The 19,647-nt window shown below is 40.6% G+C and overlaps 1 protein-coding gene across 1 annotated transcript in view; it reads left to right on the top strand.

Moving 5' to 3' along the window:
* Window positions 1–3,485: 3,485 nt before the first annotated feature.
* DIPK1A (divergent protein kinase domain 1A) overlaps window positions 3,486–19,647 on the top strand; it is a 132,955-nt gene continuing 116,793 nt past the window's right edge. The window contains exon 1 of the mRNA XM_057547191.1: window positions 3,486–3,604. Within this exon, the coding sequence (XP_057403174.1) occupies window positions 3,551–3,604 (54 nt within the window). The 5' untranslated portion in view covers window positions 3,486–3,550. The remainder of the gene's footprint in view (window positions 3,605–19,647) is intronic.

The raw sequence follows: 19,647 nt of genomic DNA, 5'->3' as shown, positions 1-19,647 counted from the left end.
TTGCTGGCTCATCCACTCTCCTGCCTTGAAGTTGCAAGGTTTCCTCCTTGCTTCTCTTCTATTTATACTCACTCCCTTGGTGATCTTGTCTAGTTTTGTGGCTTTAAATATCATTTAAATGCTGACACCTCTCTACTTTTTTGACAAATGTAAGTTTCTGATGACTTTTAGATCATACTACTGAACTGGCAACAACTCCTATATATCTTGGCTCCTCGCTTACCTCTTTGGTACAGTTCCTCAGAGCTATCTGTCTCCTGGGCTGCAGTCCTCAGTAAGGGGACCGAATAAAACATAACTCTCATCTTTAAAAAAATGCTGCTATCTCTCATATATCCCTAGCTTGGACCACCCTTCTTAACTCTGGACTCATATGTACAACTGCTTACTCAAGATCTCCACTTGAATTTCTAATAGATGTCTCAAATGTAACAAAGTCCAAAACTGAATTCCTGATCTTTCTCCCCAAAGCAACTCTATCTTTAGTCTTCCTCATCTCCATTGGTTTGTTTTCTTTGTTACATATCCCCTATCAGCTTGATTATCCTATTTGAATTTCTTGTTTATTACATTTATTACTTATTATTTATTACTTATACTTATGTAATATCCACAAGCCCTGGGGTTTTTGTATTTTGCTCAGGTATATAATCAATCAACTAGAACAATGTCTGGGTGCTCAATTAATATTTATTTATTGAATGAATGAAAGAACGAATTAAACCAGTACTTATCATACTTAGAAATTACCTTAGTCTCTTAATCCAAACTGAAAATCAATGAAAAACGGGTTTATTTGCCAGCAATAAAATACCACACAGGTTTTTTTTTAAATTTAATTTTTATTTTTTATACAGCAGGTTCTTATTAGTTACTTATTTTATACACATCAGTGTATACATGTCAATCCCAATCGCCCAATTCATCACACCACCCCCCCAACCCCCCCAGCGGCTTTCCCCCCTTGGTGTACATACATTTGTTCTCTGCATCTGTGTCTCTATATCTGCCTTGCAAACTGGTTCATCTGTACCATTTTTCTAGATTCCACATATATGCACTAATATATGATATTTGTTTTTCTCTTTCTGACTTACTTCACTCTGTATGAGTCTCTAGGTCCATCCACGTTTCTACAAATGACCCAATTTTTTCCTTTTTATGGCTGAGTAATATTCAACTGTATATATGTACCACATCTTCTTTATCCATTCGTCTGTTGATGGGCATTTAGGTTGCTTCCATGACCTGGCTATTGTAAATAGTGCTGCAATGAACATTGGGGTGCATGTGTCTTTTTTTTTTTTTTTTTTTTAAAGTTTAATTTTTATTTATTTATTTAGTTATGGCTGTGTTGGGTCTTCGTTTCTGTGCGAGGGCTTTCTCTAGTTGCAGTGAGCGGGGGCCATTCTTCATCGCGGTGCGCGGGCCTCTCACCATCGTGGCCTCTCTTGTTGCGGAGCACAGGCTCCAGACGCGCAGGCTCAGTAGTTGTGGCTCACGGGCTTAGTTGCTCCGCGGCATGTGGGATCTTCCCAGACCAGGGCTCGAACCCGTGTCCCCTGCATTGGCAGGCAGATTCTCAACCACTGCGCCACCAGGGAAACCCGCATGTGTCTTTTTGAATTATGGTTTTCTCTGGGTATTGCCCAGTAGTGGGATTGCTGGGTCATATGGTAATTCTATTTTTAGTTTTTGAAGGAACCTCCATACTGTTCTCCATAGTGGCTGTATCAATTTACATTCCCACCAACAGTGAAAGAGGGTTCCCTTTTCTTCACACCCTCTCCAGCATTTGTCGTTTGTAGATTTTCTGATGATGCCCATTCTAACCAGTGTGAAGTGATACCTCATTGTAGTTTTGATTTGCATTTCTCTAATAATTAGTGATGTTGAGCATCTTTTCATGTGATTCTTGGCCATCTGTATGTCTTCTTTGGAGAAATGTCTATTTAGGTCTTCTGTTCATTTTTGGATTGGGTTGTTTGTTTTTTGAATATTGAGCTGTTTATATATTTTGGAGATTAATCCTTTGTCCACTGGTTCATTTGCAAATATTTTCTCCCATTCTGAGGGTTGCCTTTTCATCTTGTTTATAGTTTCCTTTGCTGTGCAAAAGCTTTTAAGTTTCATTAAGTCCCATTTATTTTTGTTTTTATTTCCATTACTCTAGGAGGTGGATCAAAAACATCTTGCTGTGATTTATGTCAGAGAGTGTTCTTCCTATGTTTTCCTCTGAGTTTTATACGTGGTAATAAAATACCACACAGGTTTTAAACCTGTGTCTGTGCTTGGATTGGGGGAGGGGCAGACAAGAAAGCATCTCTTCATAAACGGAAAGCACTAGAACAAAGTTTAGGTAAAAACCACAGTAATAGTGAGTAAAGGTTTGCTTCTGGGGAAAACTCTTGTCAGAGCAACAGGCCCGAATGAGTTCTAAGTGGCCACCTAAACTTTGTTGGCGTCACGTGAAAAGGTGGTATACCGGGTAAAAAGAAGCAAAAACATATCTTCCTCCATTACAAGTAACTAGGATCAACAGCTGTTCTCCCGCTAGGGTGGCTGTTTTTTTCCCTTATTTGGACTTCACTGTCAAAAGAAAGACACCACACCCTGTGTTATGTAGCCTTAACTGAGTAGCTATGCCACGTCCCAGGTCTACTGTCTTCAGTACTGTATTTAATTCAGTAATATTTTTCTTTTTTTCTTTTGACGCAGGGTTCCTGGGTGGGGCCAGGAAAACTCTGAAGCTGTCTGAAAACAATACAGACCCAAAAGGTCAGACTTTTAAAAAAGTACTCAGGAAAAAAGTTGAAGGCCGTTAGAGGAGAACTGTATTTGGCGGGCACGTTGACTTCAGCAGAGGGGAGCCCCGTCTGCGTTCGCTCAGGGGATGCACCCGCCGGCGCCTCCTGCGGCCAAACGGACCACCGTGCTCCAAGGAGAAAAAGCCGGTCCCCCGGGAAGGAGCCCCAAGCTTCCCTTGAATTTCCACGCAACCCGCCCAGACACGTCCGGCCTGAAGGAGCACAGTCCAAAGGGAGCGTCAGACCCTCCGGGCGGGGTGGCGGAACGCGCAACGCTGGGAGCGGGGAGCCGGGAGCAGGCACTTAGGTCGGCGTCGTCGGAGCGCTAGGCTCTCCCGTCCGCGGGGCGCAAGCCCTCACCCTGCCCGGCCAGCCTCTCCCGGGTCCGAGGGTGCGACACCCCCGCTTCCGCGGCGCCCCACTTCTCCTCCGCACGCCTCCCCTTTAAGCGCGAGGCGCAGTTGGATTTGTGTCGGCCAAGGCGAGGCGCGACTCCCCTTTATGCCGGAGACGGCGGCGGCTCTGACAGCCGCGGCAGCCCGGCGAGCAGAGCAGGAGGCCAGGCCTCGGGCCGCCGGCTGCAGTCACCGCAGCGAGGCCGGGAGAAGCGCGGCGCGCGCCGCCGCGGGGGCGGAGGAGTGGGCGGGCCCGGCCGAGCTGGGGGCGGGGGAAGGCGGGGAGCCGGGTCGCCAGCGCTCGGGTCCGCCTCTGACTGCGGCGCGGCGGGGCGATGTGTGATTACCATGGCGAGGAGTCTCTGTCCGGGGGCCTGGCTAAGGAAACCCTGTTACCTCCAGGTAGGCCGGCGGCGAGCCCGGCGCGCGCCCTCTCGCTGCGCGGGACTCGCCCGCCTCCCTCCTCCCTCCCTGGGTCCCGCGCCCGCCCGAACCCCGCTGCCCCCTGCCGTCCGGCACCTGGCGGCGCGCCCTACCCCGCCGCCCGGGCGCCGCAGCCCCAGCCGCTGTCCCGCCGCCCCCCGCATGTCGGCCGGCCCGGGCTCGCCCTCGCGCCCCTCGCATCCCGAGAGCCCCGGGACGTGACCCGGGTGCGACCCTACGCCCCTCGCGTTCGGGGCTCCGCAGTCTGGGCTCGGGACGTGCCGCCCTCTTCTCCCTGGTCCGGTGCTCTCTTCCCCCCTCCGTGGTGGGCCCCTCAGGGAGGCTGTTCTCGACTCTGTCCTGAGTCTTCAGTAGGTGGTAGGAAAGGTGGTGTGTCATTCCTCCATATTTTAGAAAATTATGGTAATTTGTCACGTCAGTGTTTTCCCCAAACCCTGGAGAAGCGGCATGTGCCTCGGGCTGAACCCCTTGGTTCGGTCTCTCCGTCACACCCGTGATTTAAATGGGAGGTAGGGCTCGGAAGCCCAAGCGAGGCGGATGGATGTTTGCGTTTTAAAAGGAAGGGGACAGTGTCTTGGCCGATCTCAGATACCCCAACAATGCAAACGTAATTCTCAGTCATGTCATGTGTACTGTTGGCGTGTTAATTTTTCATGATTTCCCGTTCCACCCTCTGCTCCGCTGCCAGTCTGTGTCTTCGAACCCTACTACTGTCTTCATGTACTATTGGTCACCAGGGGGACCTAGTAGACACCGTGAGTAGCTGAGCGCAAATCCATCACCCCAGTGGAAAAACAACTACAAATCAATGCCTCGCGTGGGTCTGCAGTGGCCTCTGCATTCAGAGGACAGTATTCCTTTACCGCTTACCTTAAAAGGCTTAAAGCTATTGATAGATTATTTTGGGATGGGAATTCGTGCTCAGCTGGTGCTTTTATCAATTATTTTAAAAGTTGAGAAAAAACCGTCATGGGGCAAGTAAGTCTCACATTTTTGTTTGGAAATTGCATGTGTGAATCATTACTCTGCAATGAGTGATGTACTGCAAGTTGGAAGCATGATTGACAGCCCATGATATGAAGAGTATAGGAGTAAAACGGAACGTTCTGAGTCTTTGTAGCAGCTCCACCAGTAGTAACTGTGCCTTGAGTAACAGTAGAGCAACCCCGTCTAGAATTCAACCCAGGCCAGCTACCTCTTTGTAACCCTTTATGTAAGAGGAAAAAAAAAAAAAACCTTTCCAGACTCTATCCTCAAAATAAGTTTATTGAGATATTTTAAATGTTTTTTCTTAACTAAAACTGTCTAGCTATTTATTTATTTATTTATTTTCGATTTCGTGGCAGACTTTTAGACTTTGACTCATTTGGTTCTCAGTGTTCTCCACAGGTGTGGTTCTGACAGTTTTTTTGGCACCATAGTACAAGAGCTTTCAGATTGGCTGAGTTAAGATTAGTTTTACAAATAGTTATGCTTCTGTTAATGGGAAACATTTGGTATTTCTGCCTTCCTGAATGTGTGCATCATTATCTATTACCAAATTAAGGTAAACTCAGGTTTTAAGCATTTCAAAAGGATTTGGGGGCATAGTGGTATTTTAGTAGGCTATTTCTATATAAAATAATGATTAAGTAGAAACCTTTATTGATTATAGTATTATATTTGAGATAAATAAATTTAAAACTTGGGAACCTGGTACGCTGGTGTTTTAAACATTGTCTTGGCATTAGTATTTATTCTCTTTATGAATTTCTTTATGAATTTTATTGTTAGTTGTCCCTCACCATACTGTTTCAATTTAACCAGCTTTTACAAAAAGGCCTTCAAATTATTCGTGTCATGCCTTCTTCTGTTCTCTATTGCCTAAATGACTCACCTTATGTTTTTAATACTTCCTCTACCATTAGGTGCTTCAACCTTGAAATTGTTTTGGGTGAAGTCAAAATAAAATATTTTCATCTAAGACTGTTATACAGCTAGCTACTCAGTTTCTCAGCCACTGAAAGTTGAATTAACATATACAGTACTCCTATTTTTATATTTTTATTGTTTTCTTTTTCTTGAGAATAAAACCATGTTCCTTTGGGAACAGCATGAGGCATGAGGACAGAGCTGAGTTTTGTTCATTTGTGCATCTGGTTCATTATGCCCTTGAAAAAATTTCACAACTTTTCAGTTCCATAGTTTCCATATCGTTAAGTGGAGAGTGTAGTTCTTAGCTGAGTAATCACATGAATGTAGTGAGGATTAGCTAGATGAAGTTAAATCTATTTTGTGACACCTTTACTACATTTTTTAATAGAGAAGCATATGAACTTAAATGGTAAATACATATAGGTAAATATGTTAAATTCCTTCAACCAAAGGTCCCTGACTTTCTACCATCCCCCTTTTTATTTATTGAGTATTTATTGATCTGGGGGCATGATATGACTTAATTTTATTGACTCCATTATTTACTTAATAAATATTTGTTGATGCCTCTCACATGCCAGAAACTCTGTGAGGTGGTAGGGATTCTACAGGAGCTAAACAGAACACCTTTGTGGTTCTCATGCAGCTTAAAGTCTAGTCAGGGAGACAAACATTAATCAAATAATCTTAGAAATATATAGTGACATGAGGTATCACCTCACACCAGTCAGAATGGCCATCATCAAAAAATCCACAAACAATAAATGCTGGAGGGGGTGTGGAGAAAAGGGAACCCTCTTTCAGTGTTGGTGAGAATGTAAATTGATACAGCCACTATGGAGAACAGTATGAAAGTTCCTTAAAAAACTAATAATAGAACTACCACATGACCCAGCAACCCCACTACTGGGCATATACCCAGAGAAAACCATAATTCAAAAAGAGTCATGTACCAAAATGTTCATTGCAGCACTATTTAAATAGCTAGGACATGGAAACAACCTAAATGCCCATCAACAGAGGAATGGATAAAGAAGATGTGGCACATATATACAATGGAATATTACTCAGCCATAACAAGGAACAAAATTGGGTCATTTGTAGAGACATGGATGGACCTAGAGACTGTCATACAGAGTGAAGTAAGTCAGAAAGACAAAAATAAATATCGTATTTTAACACATATATGTGGAATCTAGAAAAATGGTATAGATGGCCTTATTTGCAAAGCAGAAATAGAGACACAGACGTAGAGAACAAATGTCTGGATACCAAGGGGGAAGGGGGTGGGGTGGGAGGAATTGGGAGACAGGGATGACACATACACACTATTGATACTACGTATAAAATAGACAACTGAGCGGAACATACTGTATAGCACAGGGATCTCTACTTAATGCACTGTGGTGTCCTAAATGGGAGGGAAACACAAAAGGGAGGGGATATATGTATATGTATGGCTGGTTCATTTTGCTGTGCAGTAGAAGTTAACACAACATTGTAAAGCAACTAGACGCCAATAAAAATTAATTTAGGGCTCCCCTGGTGGCGCAGTGGTTAAGAATCTGCCTGCCAATGCTGGGGACACGGGTTCGAGCCCTGGTCCGGGAAGATCCCACATGCTGCGGAGCAACTAAGCCCGTGCGTCACAACTACTGAGCCGGCGCTCTAGAGCCCGCAAACCACAGCTAGTGAGCCCGTGTGCCAAGCTACTGAAGCCCGCACGCCTAGAGCCCGTGCTCCACAACAAGAGAAGCCACTGCAATGAGAAGCCTGCGCACCTCAACAAGGAGTAGCCCCCGTTCACTGCAACTAGAGAAAGCCCACGTGCAGCAACGAAGACCCAACACAGCCAAAAATAAATAAAATAAATAAATTAAAAAAAATTTTAACTTAAAAAAAGAAATATATAGTGACAACAGTAAGTGCTATGAAGGAAAAGTGAAGGAACAAAAGACTGCGTGAGAGGAACAGAACAGTTTCTCTCTTTTTAAAAGTATTTTACTATGGAAAATTTTATACATACATAAAGCAGAAAAGAATAATGAACTCTCATGTACCTTATCACTTGCCCTCAACAATTATCAGTATTTTGTTTCATCTCCCCTCCCCCATGTCCTCTTTCCAACTAAAGTATTTTTTTTTTTTTTTTTTAAATAATTAATTTATTTATTTATTTTTGGCTGTGTTGGGTCTTCGTTTCTGTGCAAGGACTTTCTCCAGTTGCGGTGAGCGGGGCCTCTCTTCATCGCGGTGCGCGGGCCTCTCTCGTTGCGGAGCACAGGCTCCAGACGCACAGGCTCAGTAGTTGTGGCTCACGGACTTAGTTGCTCCGCAGCATGTGGGATCTTCCCAGACCAGGGCTCGAACCCATGTCCCCTGCATTGGCAGGCAGATTCCCAACCACTGCGCCACCAGGGAAGCCCCCAACTAAAGTATTTTGAAGCAAATTTCAGGTATCACATCATTTCATCCAAATACCTCAGTATAAATTTCTAACAGATAAGGATATCTTTAGACATAATACCATTATCACGCCTAACAAAATTAATAACAGTTCCTTATTTTCTCTCACTCTCCTCCTAGATATGCATTACCCTGAGAGGACTGACTAAATTCAATTTGCCATGGGGTGGGTTTACTATGATTTGAGAGGGTCTCTTGGTAAAAACAAAACAAAAAACTCTCCGCTTACCAGCTTGTTCCTACCGGAAGTTCTTTGCAGGGAAACAAATTCTCATTTCAGGTTTTGGGAGAATGTCTTAGAAAATGTCTGGTTTAATTAACATTTTCATGTAAATGTAATATTTTAATTTAAAGTGAGGCTGTAATTAGTCAACAGATATAAAAGTTCTTGTTTTGTTTGGAACTAGGGGGAGGGGTGAAGAGTACCAAAGGAATTGAATGTCAAAGATAGGGGGAAGAGATGAAGGGCCCAGCAAGAAGAGAGGGAAGTTGCAGACACCAGCTTTGTATACTTGCCGTTTTGCTGTTCATCTTCAAGTGGGTGGAGTCAAAAAAGTAGTTTTGTCCTGAGGTGTTCGGGCCTTAGGGCTTGCAAGTTCCTCTTCCTACTGCAATTTACAGGGAAAAAATGTTAAGCAATTAACTTAATTATAAAGGAGCTTCGTTCTCAGTATTTCTTTTTCTTTTTTTTTTTTTTTGAGTTTATTTTTGTGTACGGTGTTAGGGAGTGTTCTAATTTCTTTCTTTTACATGTAGCTGTCCAGTTTTCCCAGCACCACTTATTGAAGAGGCTGTCTTTTCTCCGTTGTGTATTCTTTTTTTTTTTTTTTTTCACACACACACACTGTATTTTATTTTTACAAGAGATAAATAGACTGACACCAAGCATTGTACATGGATGACCACAACAAAAGCAACAATGATTGCAATTACGAAACATGAAACACACTCATACTATGTCATAATATTGACATTCAGTCCAGTAATCCTCCACTGTAACAGCTCCTTTACTTTGCAGTGAAAATTGATTTGTATATTCTTTGCCTCTGAGTCCTTGTGGGATTTTTTATTTTTTTTAATTCAGACAGCAAGTCACAAAAATTATACTCATCCTCATCAGTTCACTCAGTCCCATGTAATTAATTTTTTTTTTCATCTTGATCTTTTGTTAGCACTTTTATGAGTTCATCAGTTTTTCATTAGAGTTCTGAAAATGCTTATTCATTCAGTTCAGCAGTACAGTCAGTTACCAGAAACCTGTACTTGTCAGAGTCTTTTCCATGAATTTCTTGAAGATGAAACCCTTTTATAGGAACATATTTGCAAAATCATCAGAGTACACCCAGAACTGTCTGTATCTCAGTATTTCTTTAATCCAGATATCACTGTGATGATTGATAATGTTTCTAGAAACCGTAGTATTATGCAATTATGATAAGTTTTCAGCTGTAATATGGCTTAAATAGGCATTTATGGACTAATGTGGGGACCTAAGTACTTTTTGTAGTTTTGTTTATATAACAAAAGAGATTCTACTGCTTGTGAAGAAAAGAACTGATGTGGTGTGTCCATGTAGTAGAATGTTATTCAACAATAAAGAAGAATGAAGTATTGATACGTGCTATAACATGGATGAACCTTGAAAACACTGTATGAAAGAAGCCACTCACAAAAGATCACATATTCTATGGTTCCATTTATATGAAATGTCCAGAAAAGGCATATCTATAAAGACAGAAAATAGATTAGTTGTTGCCTAGGGCTGGGAGGGTTGGGGGGAAATGGATATGAGGTTTCTTTCTGTGGTAATGGGAGTGTTCTAAAATTGATGCTTTGTACAACTCTGTGAATATACTAAGAACCATTGAATTGTGTACTTTAAATGAATAAACTGTATGGTTGTGAATTATATCTCAATAAAGCTGTAAAAAAAAAAGAAAGAAAAGAAACTGAGTTTATCCCATTCATGTGGTCCTTCTCTCTGCCTCTTGTTGTAGATTCCACCAATGCCAGCTTTTTGGTGCAGGGAGTACCTCATCCAGAGGACTGGTGCAGGCACACTGTTTGCCTTTGCGGCCTCTCTGTGAGCCAGGAGGGATTGTGATAGCCCACAAGCATTTACCTGAGCAACAGGCAGCTCATGGCCAGGCAGTATTCTCAGAGCACACTAACTTGCGGTTGTCCTTCCTAGCTATTTTGTTGAAAACTTAACCTGGGAAATAGTACTTCCTGGACTAGCTAAATGTTGTGGCACATTGAACAGAGTAGAATCCTGCCTCTGAGAACAGAATCTGTAGGTGTGTTAACCAGTTTGGACCATTTTTAGGCAGTGTTTTTCTTCCACACATCATTGTGATGATACTCCTTGTGGCCTGCATGGTGACCCAGAATGACACCTGTGTTTGTCTGTTTTTAGCATCGTGTTTTCTACAAATTAGGAATCACTTGGTTTAGCGTTTACTCAGTCTGAGTGGGACTGATAACACAGCAGCCCTATAATTCATTGGTTTTACTTTTTAATACCTTCTTCCTTCTCAGTATCATTAAGTCCTGGAAGAATGAAAGTTAAGACAATTTAAGCTAATTCTCTGTACTTAGATTAGACACATTTTCCATTCCAGTTATTCTGCCTGCATGCCCTGTTACATATAAAAAGCTGGTGCAACTCTAATGGAATTTGAAGTCTGAGATACTTGGGTACTTCTGAAGATTTTTCAAGTCCTTTAAATCGCAAAAGTTTTAGATTTCTTAAGGCATCCTCTTAAAAATGACTAACAGTTTCAATATGTGTTCAGTAGGGCTGTCATGAATGGATGGATAGATGGCATGTTCTAATCAGGGTGTTGGCACTTGTTTTAACATTTCTGATACTTGCCTGGCTCTTTGACTTACATTAGTACTAGTCTTCAAATATGACTACTGTAGATAGTTTGGTTATGACTTCATGTGGATATTTTGCAGGATTTAGTGCCAGATAGGGTTACTGATACGGATTAGCTGGTAATAGTGATAATGTTGACAAATATGGTAGTAAGACTAATACGGCTTTTTGCTCATTTTCAGCTCACAGGATTATTCTAAATCTAAGGATAGTAAGAGCAAGTAGTTGTTTCCTATTCTCCAAAGGGAGAAGGACTATAGGTAGCATGGTTTAATAATATAGCTTTATTATACCTGCTGTTCAGAGTTACACTTTTGCCTTTGCCTGAAACTATATCTCCAGAATGATGATTAGCTTTCTGAGACTTGTGAATACACAGGGAGCATCTGTATCCCATAATGTGTCTTAAATTCAAGCATAGAATTATAATGCAGCCTTTTGATATTACCATAAGTTGCTTTTCTACCCCTGTTAGAAACTCAAAGAAATGGTGAATTCTCAGGCAGACTTCATCCTCACACACTTTCAGGCTGTAGCATATAGTAAAAAAGTTTTTTCATTGTCATCTTCCCAGTGCCTCAGTTTTTCATCTTAATGTTGTTTTGTATTCTTTATAGAAGTTTTCTTTTTTTAGAGGTTTTCATTTTAATGTTTTCATTTTTTAAAGTTACTTTGAAAAACAATACTATACTATTCTGTTAAATACCATCTTTTTACATTGATTGAAAAGATAAATGTCTCACATTCTTAACGTATCTATTTCTAGACATTCAAATATTTTGTGAATAATCTTCCTTTAAAACCCTTTAATCTAGAAAGTATATGAGTTTAGAAAACCCAGGATACTATAAAATGAACATGTTTTAAAAACCCAAAATATTAGTGGATGAATTTTTCTTTAGAAATAGTAGGGGATTTTTTTGATGACTATTTAATGAAATTAAATAATTATCTTTTTAGGTATGATCATGATGTTGTGGGTATGTTTTTTTTTTCCTTTGTTTTGTTTTTTATTGTGGCCAAAACACACAGTATAAAGTTTACCATCTTAACCATTTTTAAGTGTACAGTATAGGACTGTTAACATATGTGCATTTTTGGCAACAGATCTGTAGAACTTTTTCATCTTGCAGAACTGAAACTGTACCCATTGCACAACAACTCCTCATTTTCCCCTCCTCACCAGCCTGGTGACCACATTCTATTATACTTTCTGTTTCCATGTGTTTGACTTCTTTAGATAACTCATGTAAGTAGAATCATGCAGTATCTTTTTTTAAATTTTATTATTGTTTATTTTATTTATTTATTTTTGGCTGCGTTGGGTCTTTGTTGCTGTGTGCAGGCTTTCTCTAGTTGCAGTGAGCGGGGGCTACTCTTCGTTGCGGTGCGCGGGCTTCTCACTGCGGTGGCTTCTCTTGTTGTAGAGCATGGGCTCTAGGCACCAGGCTTCAGGAGTTATGGCTTGCGGCCTCTAGAGCTCAGGTTCAGTAGTTGTGGCGCACGGGCTTAGCTGCTCCGCGGCATGTAGGATCTTCCCGGACCAGGGCTTGAACCCCTGTCCCCTGCATTGGCAGGCAGATTCTTAACCACTGCACCACCAGGGAAGCCCCAGAATCATGCAGTATTTGGTTTTTTTTGTGACTGGCTTATTTTACTTAGCATAATATCCTCAAGATTCATCCATCTTGTAGTGTATGACAGATTTCTTTCTTTTTAAAGGTGGACTAATATTCCACTGTATGTGTATACCATTTATCAGTTGATGGACATTTAGGTTGCTTCCACCTCTTGGCTATTATGAATAATGCTGCAGTGAACATGGGAGTTCTAGTATCTCTTTGAGATCCTGCTTTCAATTATTTTGTGTATATACCCCAGAAGTGGGATTGCCACATTATAGGGTACTTCTATTTTTAATTTTTTGAGGAACCTCTGTACTGTTTTCCACAGTGGCTATATCATTTTATATTCCCATCAACAATGCACAAGGGCTTCAGTTTTTCCACATCCTTGTCAGCACTTGTTATTTTCTGGTTTTTGGGTTTTTGTTTGTTTAGTGGCCATCCTAACGAGTGTGAGGTAATATCTCGTGGTTTGGATTTGCATTTCCCTGACGATTAGTGATGTTGAGCGTCTTTTCATGTGCTTGTTTAGCCATTTTCATGTCTTCTTTAGAAAAAGTTTCTTCTTGATTTATTGTTTCAAAATGATGTTTATTCAACAGGGTTATGGGTTATTGTAAACAGAACTCCCTTTTCTTTCCTAAGAAGGAGAAAGGAAGAGGGAGAGATATTTAAATACATTTAGAGAAAGTGAGAAAGCAAACAAATGTAGGACAGTGTTAGCAATTGATTAATATAGGCATACAGCATAAGGGTATTCATTGCACTATTCCTCTAAATTTTCTGTAGATTTAAACATTTTCAAAATAAAAGGTTGGGAGAAAATAAATTAGGCTGGACTTCATAATAACTGAGTCTGACTAGAAATGAATGAACTCTGTCCAAAGTTACATTAAGGGTTCAGAAAATGAGATTTGATAGAGCATGTTTGAAGTCAGGGATTAAAGAAAGCACTGTTAGTTTCCCAGTGGTCCTATAACAAATTGCCACAGATTTAGCAGCTTAAAACAACACACATTTATTTGTACCCGTATCTCACACTTCTGAAGGTTAGAAATCCCAGGACGGTATGGCCCAGCTGGTTCTCTGCTCCAGGTTTCACAAGGTTGAAAATCAAGGCATCAGTAGGGTTGAGTTTCTTTCTGGAGCTCTGGGAATCAATTGATTTCCAGGCTCTTTCAGATTGCTTTCAGAATTCAGTTCCATGCTGTAGTAGGACTGAAGGCTCCATTTCCTTGCTGGCTGTTGGCTGGGGGTTGTTCTCAGCTTCTAGAGGCTGCCTCCATTTCTGGGTTCGTGGCTTCTTTTCTCCATCTTCAAAGCCAGTAACAGTGGGTGGAGTCCTTCGAATGTTTCCAGTGTCTCTGACTTCTTCTGCCTCAGCCCTTTTCTACCTTTCTCTGCCTCATCTCTCTGACTCCTTCCTCTTCTGCTTTTAAGGGTTCATATGATTACATTGGGTCCACCTGCATAATCCAAGATAATATCTCTATTTTAAGTCTCTTCACAGCAGCATCTAGATTAGTGTTTGATTAAATAACCAGGGAGTGGGAATGTTGGGAGACAGCTTTAGAATTCTGTCTACCCCAGAAAGAATACAACTGAAAATTCTGCCAGTTTAAAAAAATCAATCATTTCCTAAAATATTTTGTTTTTTCCCCCATTACTATTAGGTTTTAAGATATTGCCAAAGAAGAGATTTTATAAGAGAGTTATCATTGTATTTATCATTCCAGCAGTTACTATGAGAGGAATCTTGCATACTTATTAAAGGAAGGAAAGTACAAATAAATAGCTGCTGAACAACCACATGTGGTGATACTTGTTTTTACAATAGATACTGTTCTTGAATCTTTTGTATCCTTGTACAAACTGAAGTAAAAGTGGAAAAGTATCACTTTATGAACTCTAAGAAAAGGTTCTTTAAAATGTAACCTATTTCTTTCTGTTTATTACTGTAATTAACTAATACTGTTGTTCTTTACCCCTTAAAGAAGACAATGCTTGGTTTTGTTTTAATGTGCCAGCTTATAAGATTTTTCAGTCGCACCTGATCCAGTAGAACTAAATTCATATCCAGTGAAGGCAGAGCCTGTTTATTACTCTGGTCTTGTCCTTTATCCTAAGCATATAGTACTCAGGATGTGCAAAATGATATAATACAGTACATATATTCAAAAATATTCTGTAATGACTCTGAGATATTGGACTCCAATAGCTCACGCTACGCACACATTGCTGTCTCTTTCACATTCTTACTCTTTACTGTTACCACCAGCACCATCGTATCATCCTTCCTCATCATTGTCATTATAATTGAGGCTCTTGCCACCCCCATTTCTTCCAATCTGCCAACCTCCTCTGGCTTCCCTCTTTTCCCTATTCAGTCAGGATCACATGTTCTGTCATTTCAGCTACTCTTCTTTGGTCACTCACTACTTCTTTGCTCCTCTGACCTTCCTTTATTCTTATTCTATCCTTTATTCCACTTTCCTTTCAATCTCATCTTCCTTTGCCCCCTGCTTTCCTCAGGACTCCAAGCTTCTCTGCTTCTCACTTTGTAGTCTCCTTGGGTAATTGCATCTCTTCACGTGGCTTCCACTACAACCCAAATACTAATGGGTCTCAACTCTGTATCACCAGCCCAAACCTCCCCACCAGGAACTTCAGATTTGCATCTAGCTGCTTATTTGATATCTACCTCTAGATAGCACTTCGTGTTCAACATGTCCAAAGCTAAAGTCCTGCCCCCAAATTGCTTCTTTCCCTATTTCAGTTAGTGATACTCTCCAGTTACTCAAGAGATAAATATACCCAAGTCCTTCTAGACTCTCCCTCTTTCCTTACCCTCATGTTTAATCCCTCAGCAATTCCACTAGTGCATCTCCTAAATAACTTTTGATTGCATCATCTGTATAAAACAAAATACAGTGTTATCAACTACAGTCACCATGTTTTACATTAGATCCTCAGACCTTATTCATTGTGCAGCTGTAAGGTTTTACTGGCCTTTTATTGGCCTCTCCCTGTTTTCCCCACCTCCCAGCCTCTGGTAGCCATTTTTCTACTCTCTAAGACTGACTTTTTAAAAAATTTTTAGATTCTGCATATAAATGATATACCATGTAGTATTTTTCTTTCTGTCTGGCTTATTTCACTTAGCATAATGCCTTCAAGGTCCATCTATTTTGTTGCAAATGGTAGTATTTCCTTCTTTCTCATGGCTGTATGTATACATGTATACATGTATGTATACATGGTGTATGTATATGCCACATTTTCTTTATCCATTCATCTTCCAGTGGACACTTTGGACTCTTAGGTTGTTTCCATGTCTTGGCTATTGTGAATAATGCTGCAGTGACCATGGGAATGCAGCTATCTCTTTGAGATCCTATTTTCACTTCCTTTGGTTATATACCCAGAAGTAGGAATGCTGGATTATATGGTAGTTCTATTTTTTATTCTTTGCAGAATCTCCATACTGTTTTCCATAGTGGCTGAACCAACTTACATTCCCATCAGTAGTGCACTAGGGTTCCCTTTTCTCCACATCCTGGCCAATATAGTTGTCTCTTGTCTTTTTGATATAGCCATTCTAACAGGTGTGAAGTGATAGCTCATTGTGTTTTTGATTTGCATTTCTCTGATGATTAGTGATAGTGAGCACCTTTTCATGTACCTATTGGCCGTTTGTCTCCTGCTGGTACTGTGATCCTCTCCTTTTGTCTCATTATTAGGCCCACTGTAATAGCCTCCAGAAAGCCCTTCCTCATTTACCCCTTTCAGACCCACCCTCCACATTACTTCCAGAGCAGTCTTTCCCAAAACGCCAATCTGATCTAATCTCCCTCCCTACCAGTGAAATCCTTCAGTGGCTTACCATTGCCTTCAGTACACTAAGCAGAGTTCTGAGCATGGCTCTTTGTTTCTCGTCCCTTCCTATCTTGCTGTTTCATTCCTGCCACTACCATCTCATACACTGTTTGCTCTAGCAATTCTGAAAAACTTCCAGTTTCCCAACACACTGTGCTTCTCTCTCACATGTCAACCTCTCTACCCCACCATTTCCTCTTTGCCCTAGAATGCCCTTCCCCCATTTCCCTGCATCCCTCTTTACCTGGTTTATTCTCAGTTTTCTACTTGTCCTTTAGGTTTCAACTCAGAGAGGAAGTGACCTTTCAGCAATTCCTCCCTAACATCCCACATGGTATTAGTGTACCTCTTTTGTGCCCCACACTGTGGGTACATGATATCTGGCACACACTTCTCTTACAGCACTTATGATATTGAATTGTTATCAGTGATTTTCATATCTTTCTTCTGAGCCCCAGACTGTGATCTCCCTGACAGCCAAGATGTCAGTTTCCTCTCTTTATCCCCTGTGCCTAGCCCAAAGCAGATGTTCAATAAATGTTTGTTGAAGGACTGAATCCAGACATAGAGTTTTATGGAGTTGATCAGATTAACTAATTACTTATATGAAAGAAAATGCGTATGCAATAAGTAAAATAGTATAGGTGAGCTTATGATGCAAATCATAAGTCTCCCCTTCCACTTCTCCTTATCCCCAGCTTTGCTCCCGAAAGGTAGCCTCTTTGAATCACTTATCTTTTTGGATTTCCCGGTGGCTAAACCTCTAACTTCTAGAGCTGTGTGTCTAAAGGGAACTGCACACACCCTGGGAGGTGCATATGATGCTGAATTTGGGTACTGGAAGAAATTATTTGAAATTGTATTTATTCTCATATACTTTTTATATCTTAAAATGTTTTTGTCAGAATAGCTGATGATTTTTTGTTTTCGGTTCATTATTATAATAAGCATTCCCCCCCCCACAATAAAAATTTCCCCCCCACAATAAAAAGAATTCAAAATTATTCTTATATACTTTTAATTTCTATTACTGTGTGAGTCACAGTATACAAATAATAGGTTAATATAATCATAATTTTATATAGAGTATAAATAAGTAAATATACAAATGTTAGGGATTTGTGCTCTAAAATATTTTCCCTGAGAGGATTGTACAATAAAAAATGATTTGGGGCTGCTGCTCTAAATAATAGACTTTTACCTCTGTTTCTTGATTTATCAACTTTAGATATATCTATTGACTTTCTACTTTTAAGGAGTATTTAGCTTGCTTACACTACGGTCATCTCATTCTCTTCCAGTGTTTGTTTTAAATTTTACTTCTTCTGTTGCTTAACTTAGTAACTTCAGATAATAACAACTCTTTCTAATTTCATCCACTTTTGTCAGTCTGTCTACTCCTCCCTTTTTAAGAAGGGACATTAGAACATGTTCTGTTTTTCATCTGGTTTTCCCAGTTTCTGTCAGCAACACTTTTTTTTTTTTTTGGCTGTGTTGGGTCTTAATTGCTGCGTGCGGGTTTTCTCTAGTTGCAGAGAGCGGGGGCCACTTTTCATTGCAATGCGTGGGCTTCTCATGGAGGTGGCTTCTCTTATTGCGGAGCACAGGCTCTAGGTGTGCGGGCTTCCGTAGTTGTGGCACGCAGGCTCAGTAGATGTGGCTCGCGGGCTCTAGAGCGCAGGCTCAGTAGTTGTGGCGCACGGGCTTAGTTGCTCCGCAGCATGTGGGATCTTCCCGGAGCAGGGATCAAACCTGTGTCGCCTGCATTGGCAGGCGGATTCTTAACCACTGCGCCACCAGGGAAGTCCAGCAACACTTTTACATTGTCAAAGTTGATAACTTTTATATTTTGTCTTGTGACAATAACCAAATCTCCAAATAAGTTGACTCTAAAAGGTGAAAACTATAAACCGTATTATATTATTATGACTTGTTAATTCTTCCATAAAGGAAAAATCTCCCTTGTAAACCTGAGATCCATTGACTGCAGCATGAAGTTATTTTCTCCTTGTCAGGAAAGTGGGTAGAATTACTGGGACAAATGCCTTTTGTTATTAAGCAAATTACTGCAAGGATTTGTCCCTTTCCAGAAGCTCAACCATACTTTTGCCGATAGGGAAGAGAACATGTGATATTTGCACATTCTCTATAGAAAGTTTCTTTTTGCTTAGAAATCATGCTTGCTTGCCTTTTAATATTCCTACTAAAGAATCATAATTTAAAGCCTAGCCTTTGGGATCTGTAGTGAAGTAACAGAGTTATGATTTGAGATCACTCTGAGCCACAGTTTCTCCCCTGAGCAGTCAATATACTGTCTTTTATGGAATGGTTACCTGGTTATGCTCAGCTCTAGGAAGCAGACATTTATTATGTTATCTACCCCTCAAATCCAAGTGAACTGAGCTAGTTTTGGAGTCCTAGACCATTTGAATAATGAAAACAACTTTCATCTTCGGGGAAGGCACTGCAGGTAGGAACTGGCTATCATTTGATGCCACAATTATAGAAAATAAAATGAGAGTAAAGCAGTTTTGGCCAGTCTTTCTCTTAGGGTCCTGAAATTTACATCTTGAGACCAACCACATCAAAGTTAATTCTGGCCTAAGATGAAGGGCCTCTCTATTTTTAGTACCCCCTAAAATATCATTCTATATTTAGTGCAGAGCCAATTTGTATGCTGGGATTACATTTTCTCCAGGGCCAGGGTCATGACCCCTTGGCTCTCAAGACTGTAAGATCAATAACAACTACATCCCCTTTTCTCATATTCCAGTTCCTTATAATTAGGATATGTGAGTGTGCTTACTTGAAATGCAGCTTTTTTGTGACATTTGTCTTTTTCTTTCTTTTTAATTTTCAGGGAGTTTCTAATTGCTTTTTTTTTTTTTGGCATAATATGCCTTTACCATAGCCTCACTTTTTCCATATTCTGTGGAATCCCCCTTCATGACCAAATACTTCTCTAGGCTACTGCACAGCTGTCTTCCAAGGGTTTTCCTCCATTCTTCTATGTTAGAATCACTGTACTTAGGATCCTGGGTCTTCCACTGTTCTGATTTATGCCATAATTTTACTGGGGTATATCCTGAAATAAGTTCTTTAGAAAGGATGTGTGGGAAGTAAACTTTCTGAGTCATGTCTAAAACTGTCTTTATTGTACCTTTGTTTGTAGTTAGGTTAGGTGCAGAATTCTGGGCTGAAAATAATTTTCTTTAAAACCGTGAAGACATTGTCTTCTA

Source organism: Balaenoptera acutorostrata, chromosome 1, assembly GCF_949987535.1.
Source record: "Balaenoptera acutorostrata chromosome 1, mBalAcu1.1, whole genome shotgun sequence".
Classification (NCBI taxonomy): domain Eukaryota; kingdom Metazoa; phylum Chordata; class Mammalia; order Artiodactyla; family Balaenopteridae; genus Balaenoptera; species Balaenoptera acutorostrata.
Note: the sequence above shows the minus strand (reverse complement) of the source record. Positions and strands in the feature narration are given on the sequence as shown.